Source organism: Gavia stellata, chromosome 20 (genome assembly GCF_030936135.1).
Source record: "Gavia stellata isolate bGavSte3 chromosome 20, bGavSte3.hap2, whole genome shotgun sequence".
Taxonomy (NCBI): domain Eukaryota; kingdom Metazoa; phylum Chordata; class Aves; order Gaviiformes; family Gaviidae; genus Gavia; species Gavia stellata.
Window position 1 is genome coordinate 142331 of NC_082613.1, and position 19107 is coordinate 161437.

The 19107-nt window shown below is 38.9% G+C and overlaps 1 protein-coding gene across 1 annotated transcript; it reads left to right on the forward strand.

Annotated features, from left to right (window-relative positions):
- The first annotated feature begins 401 nt into the window (after positions 1-401).
- On the forward strand, positions 402-14150 carry LOC104251030 (protein-glutamine gamma-glutamyltransferase E). The gene is given in 13 exon segments (XM_009821675.2): positions 402-458; positions 460-646; positions 848-1087; positions 5423-5541; positions 6329-6457; positions 6620-6800; positions 7051-7186; positions 8792-8895; positions 8984-9226; positions 10641-10958; positions 11897-12060; positions 12801-12925; positions 14000-14150. Coding segments are annotated over 13 exon segments (2154 nt in total).
- Positions 14151-19107: the final 4957 nt, after the last annotated feature.

Genomic DNA, 19107 nt, shown 5'->3' on the forward strand with positions numbered 1-19107 from the left:
TGTCCTCAAATATCATCTGTCTTATATGAATGAATAAGAGGTCTCTCACTATGCATCTCTCCCTACTCTATGCCAAGTAAGCAGGAAAAGCAAGATGTCCTAATTTCTGCGATCTTAAAAATATATATAAGTTGAAAATGTGGAGGGGCTGCAGGCCACTTAATTTGGTGCTGACAATGAAATGACACTGATTTGCCACTGTAATTTTTTTTTTTAGTCCAGTGATAAAACAGCATCCAGCACGGTATAGGAAGTATATAAGTCCTCGGTGTATGACAGCCCTGTGAGAAAATCCAGGCAAAAATTTCTATTATTGACCATCAGACTTAATCAATTTAATGCATCTGCCTTTTAGTTGTCCTTCCTCAGGTAAAAAGATAACTGCTCTTAGCAACCTCATCATGCCACTTACCAGCAAATGACTTCTTTTCATGCTGGCTGCTTCTTAATGTCTTTTCTTTCTGTTTAACAGATCTGACACCAACACATATCAGCTGGCAGCCATCAGCAAACGCAGGCACACACCATACTGACAGATATGCCAACACTGAGTTGACCGTGAGGAGAGGACAAGCCTTCACTATTACCCTGTACTTCAACAGGCCAAAGCAGACTGGGGAGAGCCTAGCATTTGTCACTGAAATAGGTAACGCTCCCTTAGCTTAATCCATGTTCTCATAGAACTGTGATCTTTATCTGTTGTGGTTCTGCCCTTATTCTATTTGGAGATGCAATTTTTTTCATGTATTTTTAATGCTTCCCCCCTATAGTGTGCTCATTTCAAGTGTGAGATTAATATTGAAACCACACTCTGCAATGGAAACCAATCACCCCTTCTTTCTGGCAGGACCATCTCCCTCAGAATCTCATCGTACAAAGGCTGTATTTAACCTCTCTGAGGTGGGGGCAAGTGGCTGGAGTGCTGTCCAAGGACCCAGTGAGTCTGGCTCTATGAACTTTACAATATCCAGCCCAGCCAATGCTGTCATTGGACGATACAATCTCATCCTCCAGGTAACCTCAGGGAACAAGATCTTCTCCAGATTCCTGGGGCAATTTGTGTTACTCTTCAACCCTTGGTGCCCAGGTAGGTACCAATGCCTTTGCTCTTGAACGTAACTGACCTATTTGCTTTCATAGCCGCACAGTAAGCTTGCTCCCTCAAGCGGTCTCTGGGTTGCCAGCGGCAGCAATCTCAGCTATCTGTTCAGAGATCTGGTTTTACTACATTAAAAAGCTGCTGCTGCACTGCCCCCCTCCCCCCCTTTTATCCTAATGAAATGTGCTATATGGGGTGATAGCATGGGCTCTTTCTGCAGGACTGAGCAGATCGCTTTTTCTATGGACGAGGACTGACAGACTTTCGTAAGTGCATGTATTTCTCAGAACTTGAAGCAAGCATACAGTAACGCCCCCGACTTGCGCTTGAATCAAAGGAAGACTGCTCTTGTAGATGTGAACTGCAAAGACACTAGCTCAACTGACTTGATAAAAACTGATAGAGGGCTAGTCTGAAGATTGGCATTTCCTGTGTCCTTCATCATGGGTTGAAAAGGGACATCTCTTGCTGCTCCACTTTTTTTTAATTCTGCAGCCTCAGCATGTTGCAGAAGAAATGCAAATTCCTAAACTCAGATTTTGCAAATATGCGATAGTCTAGAAACCTAGATTAGCCTTAAAATATACTACTCTAGAGTTAAGGGAGCTCTTAGCCAGCCAAGTGACTAAACAGCTTATAAAAGAAGAGAAAAGTAACCACAGTCATCCACTATTTTCTTCTGTGACCATATGTTAGTCAAGGGCCACTAACATTATGTCAAGAGCCAAGATGAAAAAAGCTGCTAATTAGCTCAGCATGTCTTGGAAGACAGAAACAATTATAGAAGTATGTTCAGGAAACTCAGACTGTCTCTGCATAGACAGTCCTGAGGGAAAAACCTTCCCAGAACCCCCTGAAAGGTCACTTGTGTAACTTCTAATTGATGGAAACCACACTTCAGGGACTGAAACACTTGACAGCTCCTGAACTGGAACACCAGTGTAGCAGCGGTACTCATTAGACCAGACAAATTGTTCTCAGATGAAAACTGAGAAAAATTAAGCTGTGCCATTCCAGTTTAAAACTAATGAAGAGCCCTCCAGGTTTATCAGATGATGCAATGACCACTGCCAAACAAAACTGAGTATCCTTAAAGTAGGATGCTGCTGAATAAGCTTCTGCAGAGTGGAATAGCTCCCTGATCCTGAGAAACAGGAACAGATTCAGTTTGAGGGTATGTTACCACTATTGTAAGTATTATACCAGAAGCGAAATAGAAAATTTATTTTCTCAGCAAAGGATAAATGGCAGATCTGGTCTGTAGATATGGTACCACATGGGAGGTTATTCATTAAGCTGGAAAAGACAGGAATTAATTCATGAACTGTAATATCAGTAAAGAACTACTTACAAGGAAACAGTCAGGACTAGAGATGAAAGGAAAAGCACTGGGTTGGAGAAAAGCTACTAGTGGATCCTTAAGGGTCATACACTCTGATTAAATGGTTCATTACTGATTTCAATATACTGACATTAAGCAGCATTGTCCATACACAGATGGGCTGGGATACCACATAGAAATAACTGGCTGACCTTAGAGACTGGAGTAGTTGAGAAGGGATAAGATATAATAATACAAAATAAAAGACAACACATTTAGGAAGAAATAACAATAATTTCAATGGCAGAGTTACCAGCTGGAAATCATGAAGAACGTGAAAGTACTTTTTAATCAAAGAAAGAGAACCAAAGTGAAATGGCCCCGAAAAAGGCAAATGCAATCTTAAACTGTATAAAAGGAAACAGTTACTCAGATTTAAATATTAATGCCAATGTATGAGGTGACGAGATCTTATTTGGAATTTTCTTTCAGTTAATCTTTCCTGAACAGGAATTATGAATTAGAACATGTTCCATGAAGGGTTACTAGGATAACTGAACACATGAAAAGCCTTTTGGACAAGAGAAAATTTCTAGTTTAGCAAGCTGAAAGCAATTAGTTTCACAGGTTGTGTATCTGAAATAAATGCAGAATTTGGACACAGAAAATACTGATCTTGCCATAATGGTAACAAACCAGTAAGCTTATTAATTCACTAACATATTTGTTTAAACCTGTGGATAAAACAAAGGTTATGTTTTAACGTTAAAGCCTCTTAAGGACATTTAAAGAAAAATCTAAGATACTTGCAAGCCAGCCTCTGATAATGATGCATTATGTCCTAATGCTATTGAAGGAATACACAGTTAACTACTGGAATAAAGAGTGCTAATCATGAATTAAATGAATGATCATACACAGCTTATCTATAGCTCACAAGTGAACAGGTCACTTGTAAAGTTTTAGAAGCTAAAAGGATATGTATGTTTGAGAATTTTTTAGAATGTATCTTTTTCCCTAGATGTCTGATACTTGTCACTTGTTCCTGTGGCAAAGATTATATGAAGAAATTACTAGAAGTATGTCTATATTAGAAAACGTATTTACATATTGATTAAAAACTATTAATAGAAATTTACATCCTGCTTGTTTCTCACTGTGCCAGGATAAACTTTAATTTCAGAATGAGAGGACAGAATATATAACAACTTTGTATTTTTGTATTAAAAGGAATTAATTTAATAAAGGATTGGGTCTATAGTGGTCTGTCTTTCTATAACTGTCAAAAAAGAGGACTATCATGGCTGATTGCATTTTTTTTTTCTCCTTGTATGCTAAGAGTAACTGAAAAAGGGGTTGTTACTATTTAGTCATACTGGAAAGGAAAAGGTGTGTTGTGGGTTTTTTCCTCCTTTTAAACTAACCTTAATTTTGCTCCGAGTTATTGGTAGGAATAGTGTTGTTATAGAAAAAGTCTAAGTATACTTACTCAAAGAACTGGTTCTAGAACATTATAATTGAGAGCATATAAACCTCAGAAAAAAAAGATGTTCTTCAAGTGATTATAGAAGGACATTTAGATTGCTCAGAATCATAAACTCAGAGGGCTATAAGGATCTTCGGAAGTTATCTGGTCCCACACTACGCTCTAAGGCAGGTTCAGTTTAGCACTTGGGTCGTTCCTGACAAACCTTGAATTCCTTCTTAATGATCAGCCATTAGGGAAGCTCCAGTACCTCCCCTGGCAATTCACTCCAACAAAACACTAGCCTTTCTGTTAGAATTTTTTCCTATTAACTAACCAAATCTTTTTTGCTTTGATTTCAGCATATAACCTCTCATCCTACATACAATAGCCACCAAGAACAGATTTCTTCCCTCCCTGCCCCATCCTCTTCACAAGAATTTCTGGAATTGATTACCATGCTTGCCCCATTCCTCAGCCCCATTTTTTTTGTACCTTAAATAATTCTGAGTTAATTCATATTTTCTTCTTAAGTTATATTTTCAGGATCGCTGAGCATTCTCAGTGCTCCTCTCACTCTTTCCAACTGGTCCACGCTAGAAGTGCGGCACCTGGAACTGCACACAGTTCTCCAGGCCCATGCTGGCCCAAAAGCTTGGGAATCAACAATGATGATATTAAAAAAGAAAAAGTGTGGACAGCCACCAGAAAAATAGACTTATATCATGTGATATAATTTTTAAAATAAATTACACGATCTTTTTATTTGCAGGAAGGGAAGGATGGGAAATTCCTATAGGAAGGTAAAGAAGTTGACTAAATAAAATAGAAAAGCTGATTTTTATATGTATTTCCTGAAATCCTGAAGCTTTCAGAAAATCATTTTAACCATTATCAAATTAAACACAGAGCTAAGTAAATGTTGCTCTCTAAAGCGTGATCAAAACCACCTAAACATCTGTGGGAAGCCAATGCTTTCATAGCAGCTACATACTATGCCATAGACTAGTGACACCTATGAGTAACAATGAAATCAGAGTGAATGGCTGAGCAGGCTATCCCAATAACATTCCTGATAGCACTTTGGATCAGGCAAGTAGAGATCTTAATTTAGGAATCTTAAAACAAGATGAACATGACTGGAAAACAGAGAAAAATGTCATCTGTGTGATTCTTTTCAAACATCTATTCTACTTCAACTACCCTGAGAAGGCAAAAAAATCCAGTGAGCTAGCCTGGACTTTTCTCCTTCTTCCTCACAGAAATACAATGTACAGATAGGAGACATTGAGATAATACACAAAGGCTATACCAAAATGAGGGAAAAAAGTTGAAGTAATATAATATGTATTCCCTCCCTCCCCACTCGCCATATACAATAGCAGTTATTTTCACTGAACTGTACATATTCAGGGAGCTGTAACAATGCATTTTCCAAATAATAGTTTCCCCTTGCTAAATAAAGATACAAATGCTTTTGAGAGATTGCTAGTATTCTCAGCTTTAAGTGTAAAAGCATATCCAACTTGGCTTTCAGGTGATGATGTCTACATGGCTAATGAAAATGAGAGACAAGAATATGTTCTAAATGAAAATGGAATAATCTTTGTGGGCAACGCAAAGTACATTGAAGCCAGGGGATGGTACTATGGACAGGTAAGCCATACAGCTCATGGGCCATTATCATTTGGGCTCTTATTCTGTCTCCAACAGCATTTTCTCCTGTTATTTGCCTCTCTGATAGGTATGCCTATTTATATGAAAACTGAACAAACCTGGTTAGCCTTACTTGTGGTTTGCTCACTGTGTGCCTAATAGGACTTTGGTGTGAGAGATGGCTTAGCACAGCACTGCAACTAGGACTGACTTCTATATGTGCTTAAAGCTCATCGTACAAGTGTAGACCTCATCTGTGACCAAAGTATCCACAGTACAAGTGACAATATACTTGTGTGGCTCCAACACACCCACTATTTTTGTAATGCAGTTACAATGGGCCAGAACTGACACTGACATAGAATGGTTTGGGTTGGAAGGGACCTTTAAAGATCATTTAGTCTGACCTCCCTACAATGAGCAGGGACATCTTCAACTAGATCAGGTTGCTCAAAGCCCCATCCAACCTGACCCTGAATGTTTGCAGGGATATAACTCAAGAGAATCTAATAACTACAGTCAGAATAAGCTTGGCAGTTCTTATTTTACTGCAGTAATCTCTTCTGATTGCAGAAGGCATCCTGCCAGATTTTTGCTTTATTTAGTTAGCCCTGTCTTTAGCAAATTTTGCAGTGTGAACTGCACACAGTATACTGTCTTTGTGCCTCACCGTCCCTATCACCTTTGGGCTGGAATAGCTTAGAAAGGATGAACTGCAGTAGAATCTCCTCCAATTCTGTTTGTGAAACTACCTATTTTCTTAAAAATTTATCTCATCTGATCACAGTTTCAAGATCACCTTCTAAACATCTGTCTCACCATGCTTGATCTGAGCCTGTACTATCGTCAGGACGCAGCCATTGATGTATCCCGAAGAGGAGATCCTAAATATGTGGGCCGAGTAATCAGTTCTATGGTAAGAAATGGACAACTTAATCTGAATTCCACATGCTTAAGCAGAAAGCATTAGTTATACCACTGAGACTCAGCCACCTGCACCTTAAGCAATATAATTAACTAGATACGGTGCATTACACACAATTGATCTTGTGCATTCTGTCTATTGGCCTATTTTTAGATCAATGGAAACGATAATGATAATGGAGTTCTCCTGGGAAAGTGGCAAGGAAGTTTTCATTCACATGAGAATCCATCCAGATGGGATGGCAGTGTGGTAATCCTCCAGAAATGGCGTCAGGACAACTACAAGCCTGTTCAGTATGGCCAGTGCTGGGTTTTTGCAGGCGTGATGTGTACAGGTAAGCTTTAAGAATAGAGGACTGTGGTGAAATGGAAGCATTTGTGACCTCTGGTTTTATCAAAACTACAAAGCAATTAATTCTACAAGAGGAACGGTGCTCTGAAGACTGCAAATGCTGAAGAATCACAATATTTAGACACAACTTTGTTTCTCAGATATTTGTAATCATTGAACTAAAACGATGTGTGTTTTTGTTTGTGTTTGGTTTTTTGGTGTTTTTTTTTTTTTTTTTTTTTAATATATTTCAGTTCTGAGGTGCTTGGGGATTCCAACTCGTTTGGTTTCAAATTTTAACTCTGCCCATGATGTGGATAGAAACCTGAGTATTGATAAGTACTATGACAGCTCTGGAAAGAGTCTTAATATCGGCAAGGATTCCACATGGTAAATATGATTTTTTGCATTTCACCAATAATTAGAGAGAGGATTTATGAGACTTAAACACTAGTAGTACAAAAGCAACTGAGTGGACAAAATTTAATAGAAATATCTAATTTAATACACTAGACATCCATTTGGAAAGAAAACATACTTCATGGGTTTGAGATAACAGTTACTTTAAACAACCAACCAGCCCAATTTCTTGCAGTCCCTGACCTCAAACAACATGCAACTTTAAAACGTATGTTTCCATTGACAATGTACCAGTTCCCAAGGCTCTTTCCATTACCAACACCTAACCAGTCCGTTCCTGATAATGCAGCTGTGTACCTTCCATGCTCTTAACTGGTTTACTGCTGCCGTAACTTTCTCTCATCACAAACCCAAAGCCTGTGTTTCCCAGCTTGGCCTGTCATCCTCCCCAAGAAGTTTTCCAGTACTCCTTTAGCTACACCTTCCCTTTGTGGGAGCTGAAAAAGGGAGAACAATCCCAACACTCTCCAGACTTGGTTATTGGACATTGTAGTCCAGTGCTGTAAACTGCAAGTGATCCATGATCATCAAACCCCAAAATCTGAGATAGATACATGATATTCTTTAAATAACATGATATTCTTTAAGAAACATGATATTCTTTAAATAATACCATTTTATACTTTAGTTGCCCTCCAGTTTTAAAATCTTTACTCTGCAGCCACTTCACTTTTCAGAAAGTAAACTAACTAGGCCCAAGTGTATATCATATAGCTCAAAGTCTCTGCGCACGCTAGGCATTGCCAAAAGTATCATCTTTACTTAGTCTGCTTCCTTTCACTGAGTGTACATGGTTGATATGGGAAGTCTTTTACCTCTTAACTTCCTTAAAAGGATCAGCCTGCAAACAAAATTCAGCCAACAAACCTTCTTTTCCGGGTCCTCCTGTGACCTACTTTTTACCAATCTTGCCTGCTATCCTTTCCTTTTGGAGTTTGTGGAACTCATTACCACTGGATGATGCTGAAAACAAAGCTATAAAGTGTTTTTAAACATCACAAAAGAGACTTGGAGAATAAGATGGCTACCGACCATTAAACCCAGTGGTCTCAATGTAATGACTAATTCAGAAAGTCCCTAATTCTCCGACTGTGAGAAACTGTAGAACATATCAGGTCATTCTGTTCATGTGCTGTTCTTAGCTCTTTTCTAAACGTCTGCGGCTGCATACTCCTATAGATGGACTATTGGACTTTATGAGCATTTTATCTGACCCAGTATAGCTAATTTAAGTTTCTATTTAAGCGAAGCATTTCCCACATTTGAAAGTTACTGAACCCAGTCACCAAGTGTTGCCTATATTCAAGGCTTAAATCTTTCACTTATAGTTCATGTTGCTCCCAAAGCAAACTGCTGACATCTATATTCTCTCCCTCCCCACCCCAAGGTCTACACCTCCAAAGCAGGCAGTAAGCCTATCCATTGAAAGAGGTAGTGAGTTGCTGTAACTAGACAGCTTGTGTCACACCTTAGAGAATCTTTAAAAAAGAATCCAAAATTCCCTGCTACTTTCAAATTGGAATTTTGTATGACTCTGTATTACTATGCTTTCTAGACGTTGTTTTTTGTCTCCAGGGATTATCACGTCTGGAATGAAAGCTGGTTCATTCGCCCAGACCTGGGAACATCATACAATGGATGGCAGGTTTTAGATGCAACTCCACAAGAACAAAGCAAAGGTAACAGTATAAGTTTTTAGCATGACTTAACATTCCTTCTCCAAACTGAGCATGACTAAAAGTTTGACTTCTTTTTTTTATGTTTCAGGATTATTTCAGTGTGGCCCTGCATCTGTCATAGCCATCAAAGAAGGTGATGTGGACTTGGATTACGATACCTTATTTGTGTATACGGAGGTGAATGCCGATTGCAACAGATGGATTGTATACAATGATGGAACTAAGAAAAGAGTTTATTGTGATACTGAAATAATTGGCAGGTTTATCAGCACCAAAGCTGTGGGCAGCAATTCCCGTGTGGATGTCACCTACAATTACAAATATCCAGAAGGTAAAGGAATTATTATAAATTGTCTCCTTGTTATCACAATTCTCTCCTACTGAATTCTTGGTGCTAGGAGGGTAACCCGTTTTGTTTGAGCATCTCTCCCCTTTCTTAAGAAGATATTTCTGCCAGGGTTCTCAGACTACTTTCTTAATACAATGGGTATTATATTTCTGGTTTTGTGTATTTAGTAGTTTCCTTATTAAGACACAATACAAAATATACTTTAGTCCCTTACACAGAAGTGTAATATATACACAAAACAGGTCTATAAAAAGCATTTTACTACCCAAGGCAGACAAACCCTCAAGCTGTCATACCAAAAATTCTTAAAACTGAGTCCATCATGTATCACGAACTGTGCACAGGTCTACAGTATGGGAAGCTACAGATTAATAAGTACTAGTTTTCCAGCGTATGCGGCAGAGGGAGTGATGCAACAATCAAACCATTAATGCAAAACCTTAAACTCTAGTCCTCTAACACTAGACATCCATCTTCTATATGACCTCACGCTCAGTCTCTCTCAGCAAGTAAGTTCGTTCTTGCTGTGTCCATTCCAGCTCCTCATGTTTCCTTTTGAAGACCCCATTACATCCCACTCCCAAGAGGAGTGACTCACTCAGCCTCCCCCTCTGACTGTATAAATTCACCAAGTTAGGCTCTCTTGTGCTCCTGCTCTGACATCCAGCCATCAGCTACCCAGCCATTCAGTTGTTATGTGTTTGCACTGCTGGTGGACTCAGTCTCCACGTTATTGGATTCTGGAAACAAAACTACTAGTATACAGTAAAGGGACCAAGTGCCATTCATCTGCACTTAGGAAAACAAAGCAGCAAAGGTAAAGAACTGCATAGCCGTATGTTTGCAGGAATATTTTTATCTTCCCTCAAAACCTTGGTAGCTATGTCTTTCCATCTTTTTTAAATTTAGGGTTACAAATTTCATATAGTAGTTTGCTTAATGTTTGTGGCTCAAAGTCTTAATAAAAAAAGGAAGATGTATTTCACTTTTTTATAAAGTTTGCCATTCAGAATCAGTGCCCATATTTCAATACTTCACTCCTCAAGGTTTTAGCGCAACCATATTTAATACAGAGGCTGGTTATCATCAGATTAGCAAAGTAACACTTATCACACTACTGCACGTTCTGACCAAAGGAAAAAAGATCTTCCATCCTAACCAAATACAAATGCATCATATTTCATTTCAATGACTTATTCACCTTATTACAGTATGTTCATTACTTTCCTATGAAAAACCTAAACAGAGGCCTAATAAAAATATGGGCAACTTTTAGGTATTGCGTATTTCTGGGTGATGCAGAGCCGATATCCTGTATCACTCTGAAAGCCTTTACCCAGAGAAGGTGCAATGGCAACAAAAGTATGAATTTTACTTTGTTCTCTCCTTCGACCAGGTTCTTCTGAGGAAAGACGAGTTTATAAAAAGGCCTTGGCCAAGATACTTGGATCAAACATCACAGAAGGACACACAGAATCTCCAAATGAAAGATCTTCAGAGACAATTAGAAACCCTGGAATCTCTGGGAAATTCAAGCTGGCTGAACCTCCAGTGTTTGGCAAAGACATTACCCTAATCTTAATTCTCAATAACCTGTCTTTTGACCGCAAGACTGTGAAGGTGGACATGAGTGCATCAACCATCCTCTACACAAGGAGAGCAGTGGCAGAGATCCTGAAGGCAACCACTTCTGTGGATCTTGGTTCTAAACAAGGTAAATTTTAATGACCCTAAGGAGCTAATATAGCCCTCTTCTTCGCCACATGAAGGCAACTGGAAGGAAGAAATATCAGTATTGTATCTGTGCATCTACTTGTTCCATCTCTTAATAGTATTGTTTATGACTACATTTTACAAGGTTTGGTTTTTTTCCTCTGAAAGCTTTCACTAGTTCAACCAGGAATTGAAGGTCTCATGAAATGTTATATAGAAGGTTACATTTATATAGTGTTGCTTCTGGAGCTATAATATAGTTGTGTGTGTGTCTGTGGTAATTATTACATGTATAGGAACACATCTTACTCTCTTGACAAATAAAAATGTCTGATGTATGCTTTCTGGCACTCAACAGGCAACAGTTTAATAGAAATTAACTAGAACAAAGGTTAAAAGTTACAGTGAAACTCTGTCTGTTTTGAAGAGTCAAGGCTATTAAAACTATTATAGAGATCTTTTTCATCCCCAGGGGCTACAAAGATAAACACTTTTTCCATGCACAGCAGAAAAGTTGTAGGACTACAATAAGCAGCTGACCAGGTCACTTGAAAAGGATCTCTGTGAAACTTGACCCAAACTTTCTCCTTGACTGAGGTAAAACAAATAGGATATAAGGAGGGAACAGATAAAAATGGTTACACCTCTAATTATAAGAAATACAAAGGGACAGGAATCCAGTGAAATGCAGATGAGCAGAATCCCTCAGTTGCAGGCCAAAATCATCCATTCAAAACTGTAAGGGTCAAATGAGTTAAAGTAGAAATGGATCACCGGAAGAGGGAAATACACAACCAGTCTCACAAGGAAGAAATAAACAGACTCCAGCTGCCTTATCTTCTGTTCTCTTCAATAATTTAAAAAACCCTCACAATAACTCTCTTTTCTTTAGCATTCTTTGAGAATGTAATGGTTCCTAAATATATGTCTGAATTCCAGGGAAACATATCCGGTTAAAGATCCCTTATTCTTATTATGGAAAATATCTGACTACTGACAAAAGGATCCAAGTTACTGCTTTGTGTGAAGTCATGCACATGCATGGGGTAAAGTTGCTGGTGGAGAAGACAATCATTTTAGAGGACACAAACATTATCATTAAGGTAAACAATTCTCTCCCTGATGTCCTGAACAGACAGAAAGAACTACAGAATCTTTCTGGAGCTCAGATCTTAAAATGAGAATCTGGGGATAAATGCATTAATTTAGGATGCAATTTCAGATGTTGCTCTAAAATTCTGTGCGCTTAAATCAAGAAAGTAAGCATCCAAGAGCCCAATTTAGAATCTTTGCCTGAATCTGGCCCCCGTTCTTCAGAACAGGTCTGTTACCTTCTTTCTTTCCCAGTCACACACCACTGCTTTACGTTCACAGAGCTTGTTTTCATTTCATCTGTATTCTAATTATTTGCAGTGCTTGTGTCACCTTTAAACAACTCTACCTACTCCCAAAATACAGACTTAAATCCTTAATTCTAATCCATGTTAGGGCCAGTTTATATTGTTTTAACACTTTAATCCTAATCAATGATGTGCCAAAAAAAGCCACTCAGCAACCCAAAGATTAGACAGGTTTTACGAGATGTGCCTGTATAGTCAGGGCTCTATTCCACTGAAATTGTGCACAAAGTATTGCAGTAAAGCTTGACAGCACTATTTAGCTAATCCAAATCCAGCTTCAAGTATTAGGAAAGGCATACCAACTGTCAGTTAAATGTCACTACTCCTACCAATATCTCATTCATCCTCAAATATGAGAGATGTTCTGCTTACAGTTTGACTGAAGTCTGACTTCAGGAAAGTGTAAAACAGCGAGTGACCAGAAACGTGTCTTTGTCATTTAGATTCCTCGGCGGGTTGTAGTGAACAAAGCTGTTACTCTAGAGATCTCATATGCCAATCCCCTCCCTGAACCTGTGAACCGCTGCGTACTGCTAGTGACTTTGATGAATCAACAGGTCAAGATACAGTAAGTGAACACTGTAGCATTTACTCAGTGCTTCTAACATGACCAAGAGCATGTCTAGTTTCTCAGTAAGAAAAAAATCATGGCTGAATTGTCTTTTTCATATTTTCTATTTATGAAAATAAAAATGCCACCAAATATATATTGAGATATTACAGTTTCTCAATCATGTATTATTTTTTCCACGTAGGAACTTCTTTAACAACTAAAAACTGCTAACATTCTTCCTTCCTGGGAAAGTCAATGGGCATGTCAAATTCTTTTGTCTCTCTGATATTTCTTCTACAGCTTGGCTTTCTGTTTCTATTTTTATATGCAGTACCCTAATACTACAAAAATAAGTCTCAGCTAAAGCGAACAAATAACACACTACCATAGCTCCCCTCATTTCACCCAAACACGAAGTAGCTCTGTTCTCCTTTAAAGTAGGAGAAAATCATGCCTTTTTAAAACATAAGAGCAAAATGTTCTATCACTTTTTTTCTTTTCCTCTGGGCTCTGCTGCTTTATGGATTAACTTGGTGTTGAGGAGTTCATATTTCCTAAAGCTTGTTTTATTATAAAACAGCCTGACTTGCTGTGGCTCTAGAAATATTTGGATATAATAATCCATAAAAATATGGAAAACATTATTCCAGTGAAAGACTAAGTCAATTTAGGCCAAAAGGAGACACAAAACAGAGCACCCTGGCCATTAGAAAAATCACATTATTGCCAAAATGGATATGAACCAAGCAGGCATCAGACAGAGTGCTGACCTTTGACATCAGAGTTTTCCAATTCTGAGTTTGTGTTGACTATCCAAACTTGTACCCAGCCCTAACATGGAGGCATGACATAGCACTTCTCATTTCCATCAGTCTATGCAAGAGTAAACAAAGATGGTACTATCGCTTCTCATGTCTTAGTCTACACAAAACCTCAAACCCTAAGTAATTCTCAAAAATCACAGCTGGGTCTCAAGTAACTGTTGGTGCTCTAGCTATCATGCAGTTCTGCTTCTTGGGAATCTCAAGGGAAGACAATGAAAGCCTGAATTGATTGATTTCTAATTTTTTATTTTTTATTTTTTTTCAGTCTGGCACGACTGGCACCGAGGGAGAGATCAAAAATTAATTTTGAATTCACACCTCGCAGGACTGGGCCCTTACAGCTGCAAGTAGACTTCTCTTGTGACAAATTTTCACATGTTAAGGGATTTGTAACCATTGCAGTAGCACCTGCATAATGTGATGGAATCAGTCTCCCATTTTAGCATTAACATGGCAAGACATTCTCCTCTGTATAGGGACAGTGATGACAGCAAGAAACTTCCCACAAAAATTGGTGACCTCTTACACTGCAATAGAATCAAGTCTCCTGCTTTCAACAGTGCTTAATTATTTAGTCTCTAATTGTATTTCCTTTTTTTTGTCCTCTTGTCAGAAAAATGAAGCCTCTTCCTTGTAGAAATAGTTTCATTGTTTTATCAAATCTCACTGTGTTAAGCCCCTGGTTTTGACTTTTCCATCAGATAATTAATACAGTCTCTTTGTCGCCACATTCTAATTGTCAGCAATAAAGAAAAACTACTCATATAACTGTATTCTTTTTTTAATTAATTGTGCATTCCATGGAAATATTATGAGAAATCACAACATTGAGGAAAGTTCTTTTTCCTTCATTACACAAGCTTCTTACCTCAGAAAGTAGAACATTTCCTCCATTGTTCATTTAATTTCTGTATGTTGTGATACCTGTAACTCTGTGAACAGGGAGGAAAAAAGCCTACGAAGGCTGGAAAAAGTAATGTCTGGGGACCATGACAACAGTATTTCTGTAGCCTGTGGGCGTAGGCCTGTCACAGAGTAGACAACGCATGTACATATTCAAATCAGTAACTTAATTCCTATGTAACGTGGCAGAGTCCCAAGCACCACGAAGCATGGGGAGAGTCTTGCATTACTACGGAGGTCCACCAACACAAGGCAACTAACACTTGTTGCCCACCTGCATAAGGTCACTGGGACAAGGAACGCGTTTATCTTCAAACCTTCCCAATGTAACTCACTCACAGCCAGCCCCTCCTCCACACCTCTGTCCAGCGTTTGCGTGCAGACGCCTCTTCTGTGGTTCCTGATCCTGACAGTGCCAGGTACCAGGTCTCACCTGAAACGAACCTTCAAGTAGCCTTAAGGATTCCCTCTTACTGCAGGCAGCGTAGCCTCTCCAGGGGCTGCTATGGAAGCTGATGACTGATAAAGCGCAGGAACCACCTGGCCACACCTCAGAAGTAGGGTGTGAGGCAATAATGGCGTACCAACAGCTCTGCCAAGCCCGAAGATTTAGATTTGTTGTCTGGCAAAATTTCTGAACCACAGAGCTGTCAGGAGTTTGATATGGACATCTTTTGTCTGACAGGTGATAATATTTCAGAGTCTGACGCATCCAGACCCGATCACAAATGCTTACTGAAAACAATACACAAGAAACCATAACAGAACTTTGCATTCCTTTTTTAAAAGTAAATTTAAGCTGCAGGTAATTAATTTGCCTTTTTCGCTGCCAGCAATTTTTATATGAATGTGGAAACAAAACAGAAAACAGCAACAGACAGAAAAAGACACAATGTAGAGTGTGTAGAGGTGAGGAAAATAAGGGATCACCCCTTCTCTCCTTACTCCTCAGTCACAGTCCATTGAAAGTTCAGAACAGCGTGCAACCTCCTCCTGGGACAAATTGGCCCGGCATGTTCTAGATAAGTTGTGACACAGGATGAGGGAGGAGGGAGCATGAGGGAGCTTCAAGAGCGGAGAAGAGAGTGTCTGTAATTAGAGTGGGCAGGGCTCAGAGCAGAACAGCAGCTCTGTAGCTTCCCCCAGGGCCCAACTCAAGATGCCATGCCAAATTGTTACAGAGAAACTATGCACATGTATTATGAATGCCAAACTATACAGAAAAATTATTAAAAGCAGAGGCAGCCATTAAACACTCCTCTGTACTTAATAGAAATCCCTGATGCGCAGGTGACTGCACAACACTGCCCTCTCTGTGGGATGTATTGCTTCTTATGTAAGAAATGCATATTATAGGTAACCATGTCAGGAACAGATAATGAGAACATCACAACTCCATATGCTTCCAAGAGAGAATGAATTATATGCAGTTATGTGAAAGATCTTCAGGCAGACATGCCTTAAAAAAAAAGTGGTTTATGCTATGCAAAGTCATGATGCTACTGAGTGACAGTAACACTAATATATTACAAATCTACTTAGAACACTCCTTGTCCCATACATCCATGTTGTACGATATGTATATTTGTCTATACCTGCCCTCTGTACCTGCAGTCTCCAAAACCCTGAACTGATGCAAACCAAACCATCCAAAATTAAGGTTCTTCTGTCTACTTAAGACTGCATTTCCTTCATTAGACCCAATTTGGGATGTTTTCCTCTCTTAGTAGTGAAGACACCAGGATACTGTTTATCATCTTTCCTCAGCTATTCACCACTTTTAAATAAGCATAATTAGATTCAAGATTGTGCAATTAAAGCAGTCATAAGTAGATGCTCATGTAGGATATTACTACAAAAACAGTAACTAGCAACCACAGGTCACACCCAGCTTGTATAAATTCTAGCTTATGCAGTGAAGTCAAAAGAGTCCTAAGTCCTTTGTGGCTCATGCTGGTGGGAGAGGATTCAGAATGTTCTTGCACACTTTTGTATCTGTAACCTGAACTACGCACAAGTGTGGAAAAGAAGAAAGAAACCTTATGGCAGGTAAGTTAAAAACAGCCTGATTGCTCCAGACATGACTCTTCCAATACAGATGAGTGACATTTGCTGAGGAAACAGGATAAATTACATATAGTTGTTCTCTTGGCAATTTAGCCCTTTTTAGGTTAAATGCATTTATGGGTTATTCTACTAGAACTGTTGGTTTTTTGTTTTTGTTTGTTTTTTTTTTTTTTAATATCATGGGTCTTGAACATATTCTTTTTTCCTGTAACACAGAAAAATAGAGTATGAAAATATTTTTTCTATCATATCTATTAACTACCGTACACAGTGCTTTTGCAGCCACCTAATCAACACTGTTGGCTAGTGATTTGGGCATCAAACTGCCACACAGAAGTCCCAGGCTCTAATCCATCTCTGATATCGAATTGATGCCTGGCCTCAGGTCACTTGATGGACTCTGGATGCCCATGTTCACCTCCCTACAGAGGGGCTATATTAGCCTGCGTGCTGCTTTGTCGAAGTGTAGTTCCAGTATCTATGTATTATATTGCACTTGCTCTCACTCTAATGCTGACTGGAAAGTTCTCTAGTTAGAAAGATGTGTCATATAATACACATACACACACCCCAAGAGTCTATCTTCAATTTAGCCTAAGGATTTTTTTCTGCTATAGCTTCAGCTTTCTGTCAGAGGCAACAAGAATCCTGTGTGCATAACAATCAGCATTTTCAGCAGCCATCACCAATTCTGCTGACTTTTGTTTATGAGCATGCTCCCAATGTCTATTCATTAGAGGATAAACACTTACCCAAACAAATTGTTAGAAGTTTGCCCAATTGTACATTGACAGGATTATTGAAAATATATTTTTTCCAACAGAGAGATACTGAAAGCAGAAAAAGGCATTGTAAGATTTAAATTGAAACTGTGAAGATCAAAACAAGGAGAAATTTGAAGTACACATGGACAAAAGACTGGTATCAGGCTTTATTGTGCTCTTGGCCTGTATATAAACCATTTTTTGCTGATTTCCTGCACATATTCACTAGAAGCGCTTGTGCAACCGTGGTCTTTGCAAGGCAAACCAAACTATTAATGCAGTAAATTCTTAGAGCTAACCAATGCTAGCCACTGCCTTCTTTATCTTTCCTACTTCTCCAGGTGTCCCCTCTTACTCTGTTATACATCTTGTCTTTGCCTGTGACATTCCACTCTGAAAGTCTTAGCAGCACTGTTTAGGTCCTTAAACGTCAGAGCCCCACTAGTATCAAACCCATGGCTCAGTTGGTATCAAATCCTCTATCTGCTACATTTTTCTTTGCGGACATGCAAAATGCTCTTAGTTACCTGCATCATTGCACAACCAATGACGTGCCTGATCCCCGCCCCAAAGAGCCTGGACATTTAACTTGCACAGTTCAGGATACACAGTGGTAGGATATACATGGGTGAAGTATTGCAAGGCTAACTTCTTTTCAAACTCTGAGCCCAAGCCCCCTTCAGAAACACGTTCTAATTCACTCTTAAATTAGAGGACCTGATGTTAGAAATGCTGTTTTCTGTAAGTCCTTTTCAATTTAACATATTTAAGTCAGGAAAATAAAGCGATGATGCAAGTGAGAAACTTTCTAGACATTTTACATCATATGACTCAAACATAACACTCCTATCAGCGGAATTTTTTTTCCTCCAGGTGACATATCTGAAACAAGACCCTCCACTTCACTGAAAACACTCAAACATGTTTATGCTTACAGACTACAAGAAAGCAATTTGCTTCAGGAACTTACTGCAGCCTCAGAACTGCAGGTGCACGGTCATGTTTCTTCCAAAAAGCTGAAAAATTAGTGTAATTATGACTACATCCAGACGTCAGAGAATGCAATTCTGTGCTGCAAACACAGCAAAAAAGTCAAATCCCACCCTCTCTATTTCTACAGTAGAACGCTATGGATTCCCTCAGATATGAACCTCATTCCAAGTGATTCAATGTGGTGCTAGACCAAGTCCTGTATCTTAGTTCAGTGAAATGATGGAAGTGTTGCTTACAGCACCATTAGTCTGCAAAGGGTTAATACGGTTTATTTGTGGTAGGAAATTTTCTTCAAGTGAAATTCCTCTGTAATATCATACTGGGGAAGGGCACTTCTCAAACACGTGTTCATAGAGGGATCTGTATTTTTTCTGCTTTGTTTTTGTTCAGTTGGGCTTTTTTGTTGTTTTTTAATTAATCGAGGAAGAAGAAAGGTTGAAAGCTTTTGTGATCTGTGCTTCAGTGTCCCATTTTCAATGGCGGGCAACCTATCATGATACGATAGAGCAATCCATAGCACTGCCTCAAGATACACCACTCCTAATCCTACCATCTGTCCTCTGTTGGTTATCTTTTTCCAACAGAGTGTGAAATAACACTCAGCTTCAAGCAACAAAACTGTAAATTAACTGAGATACAAGATACA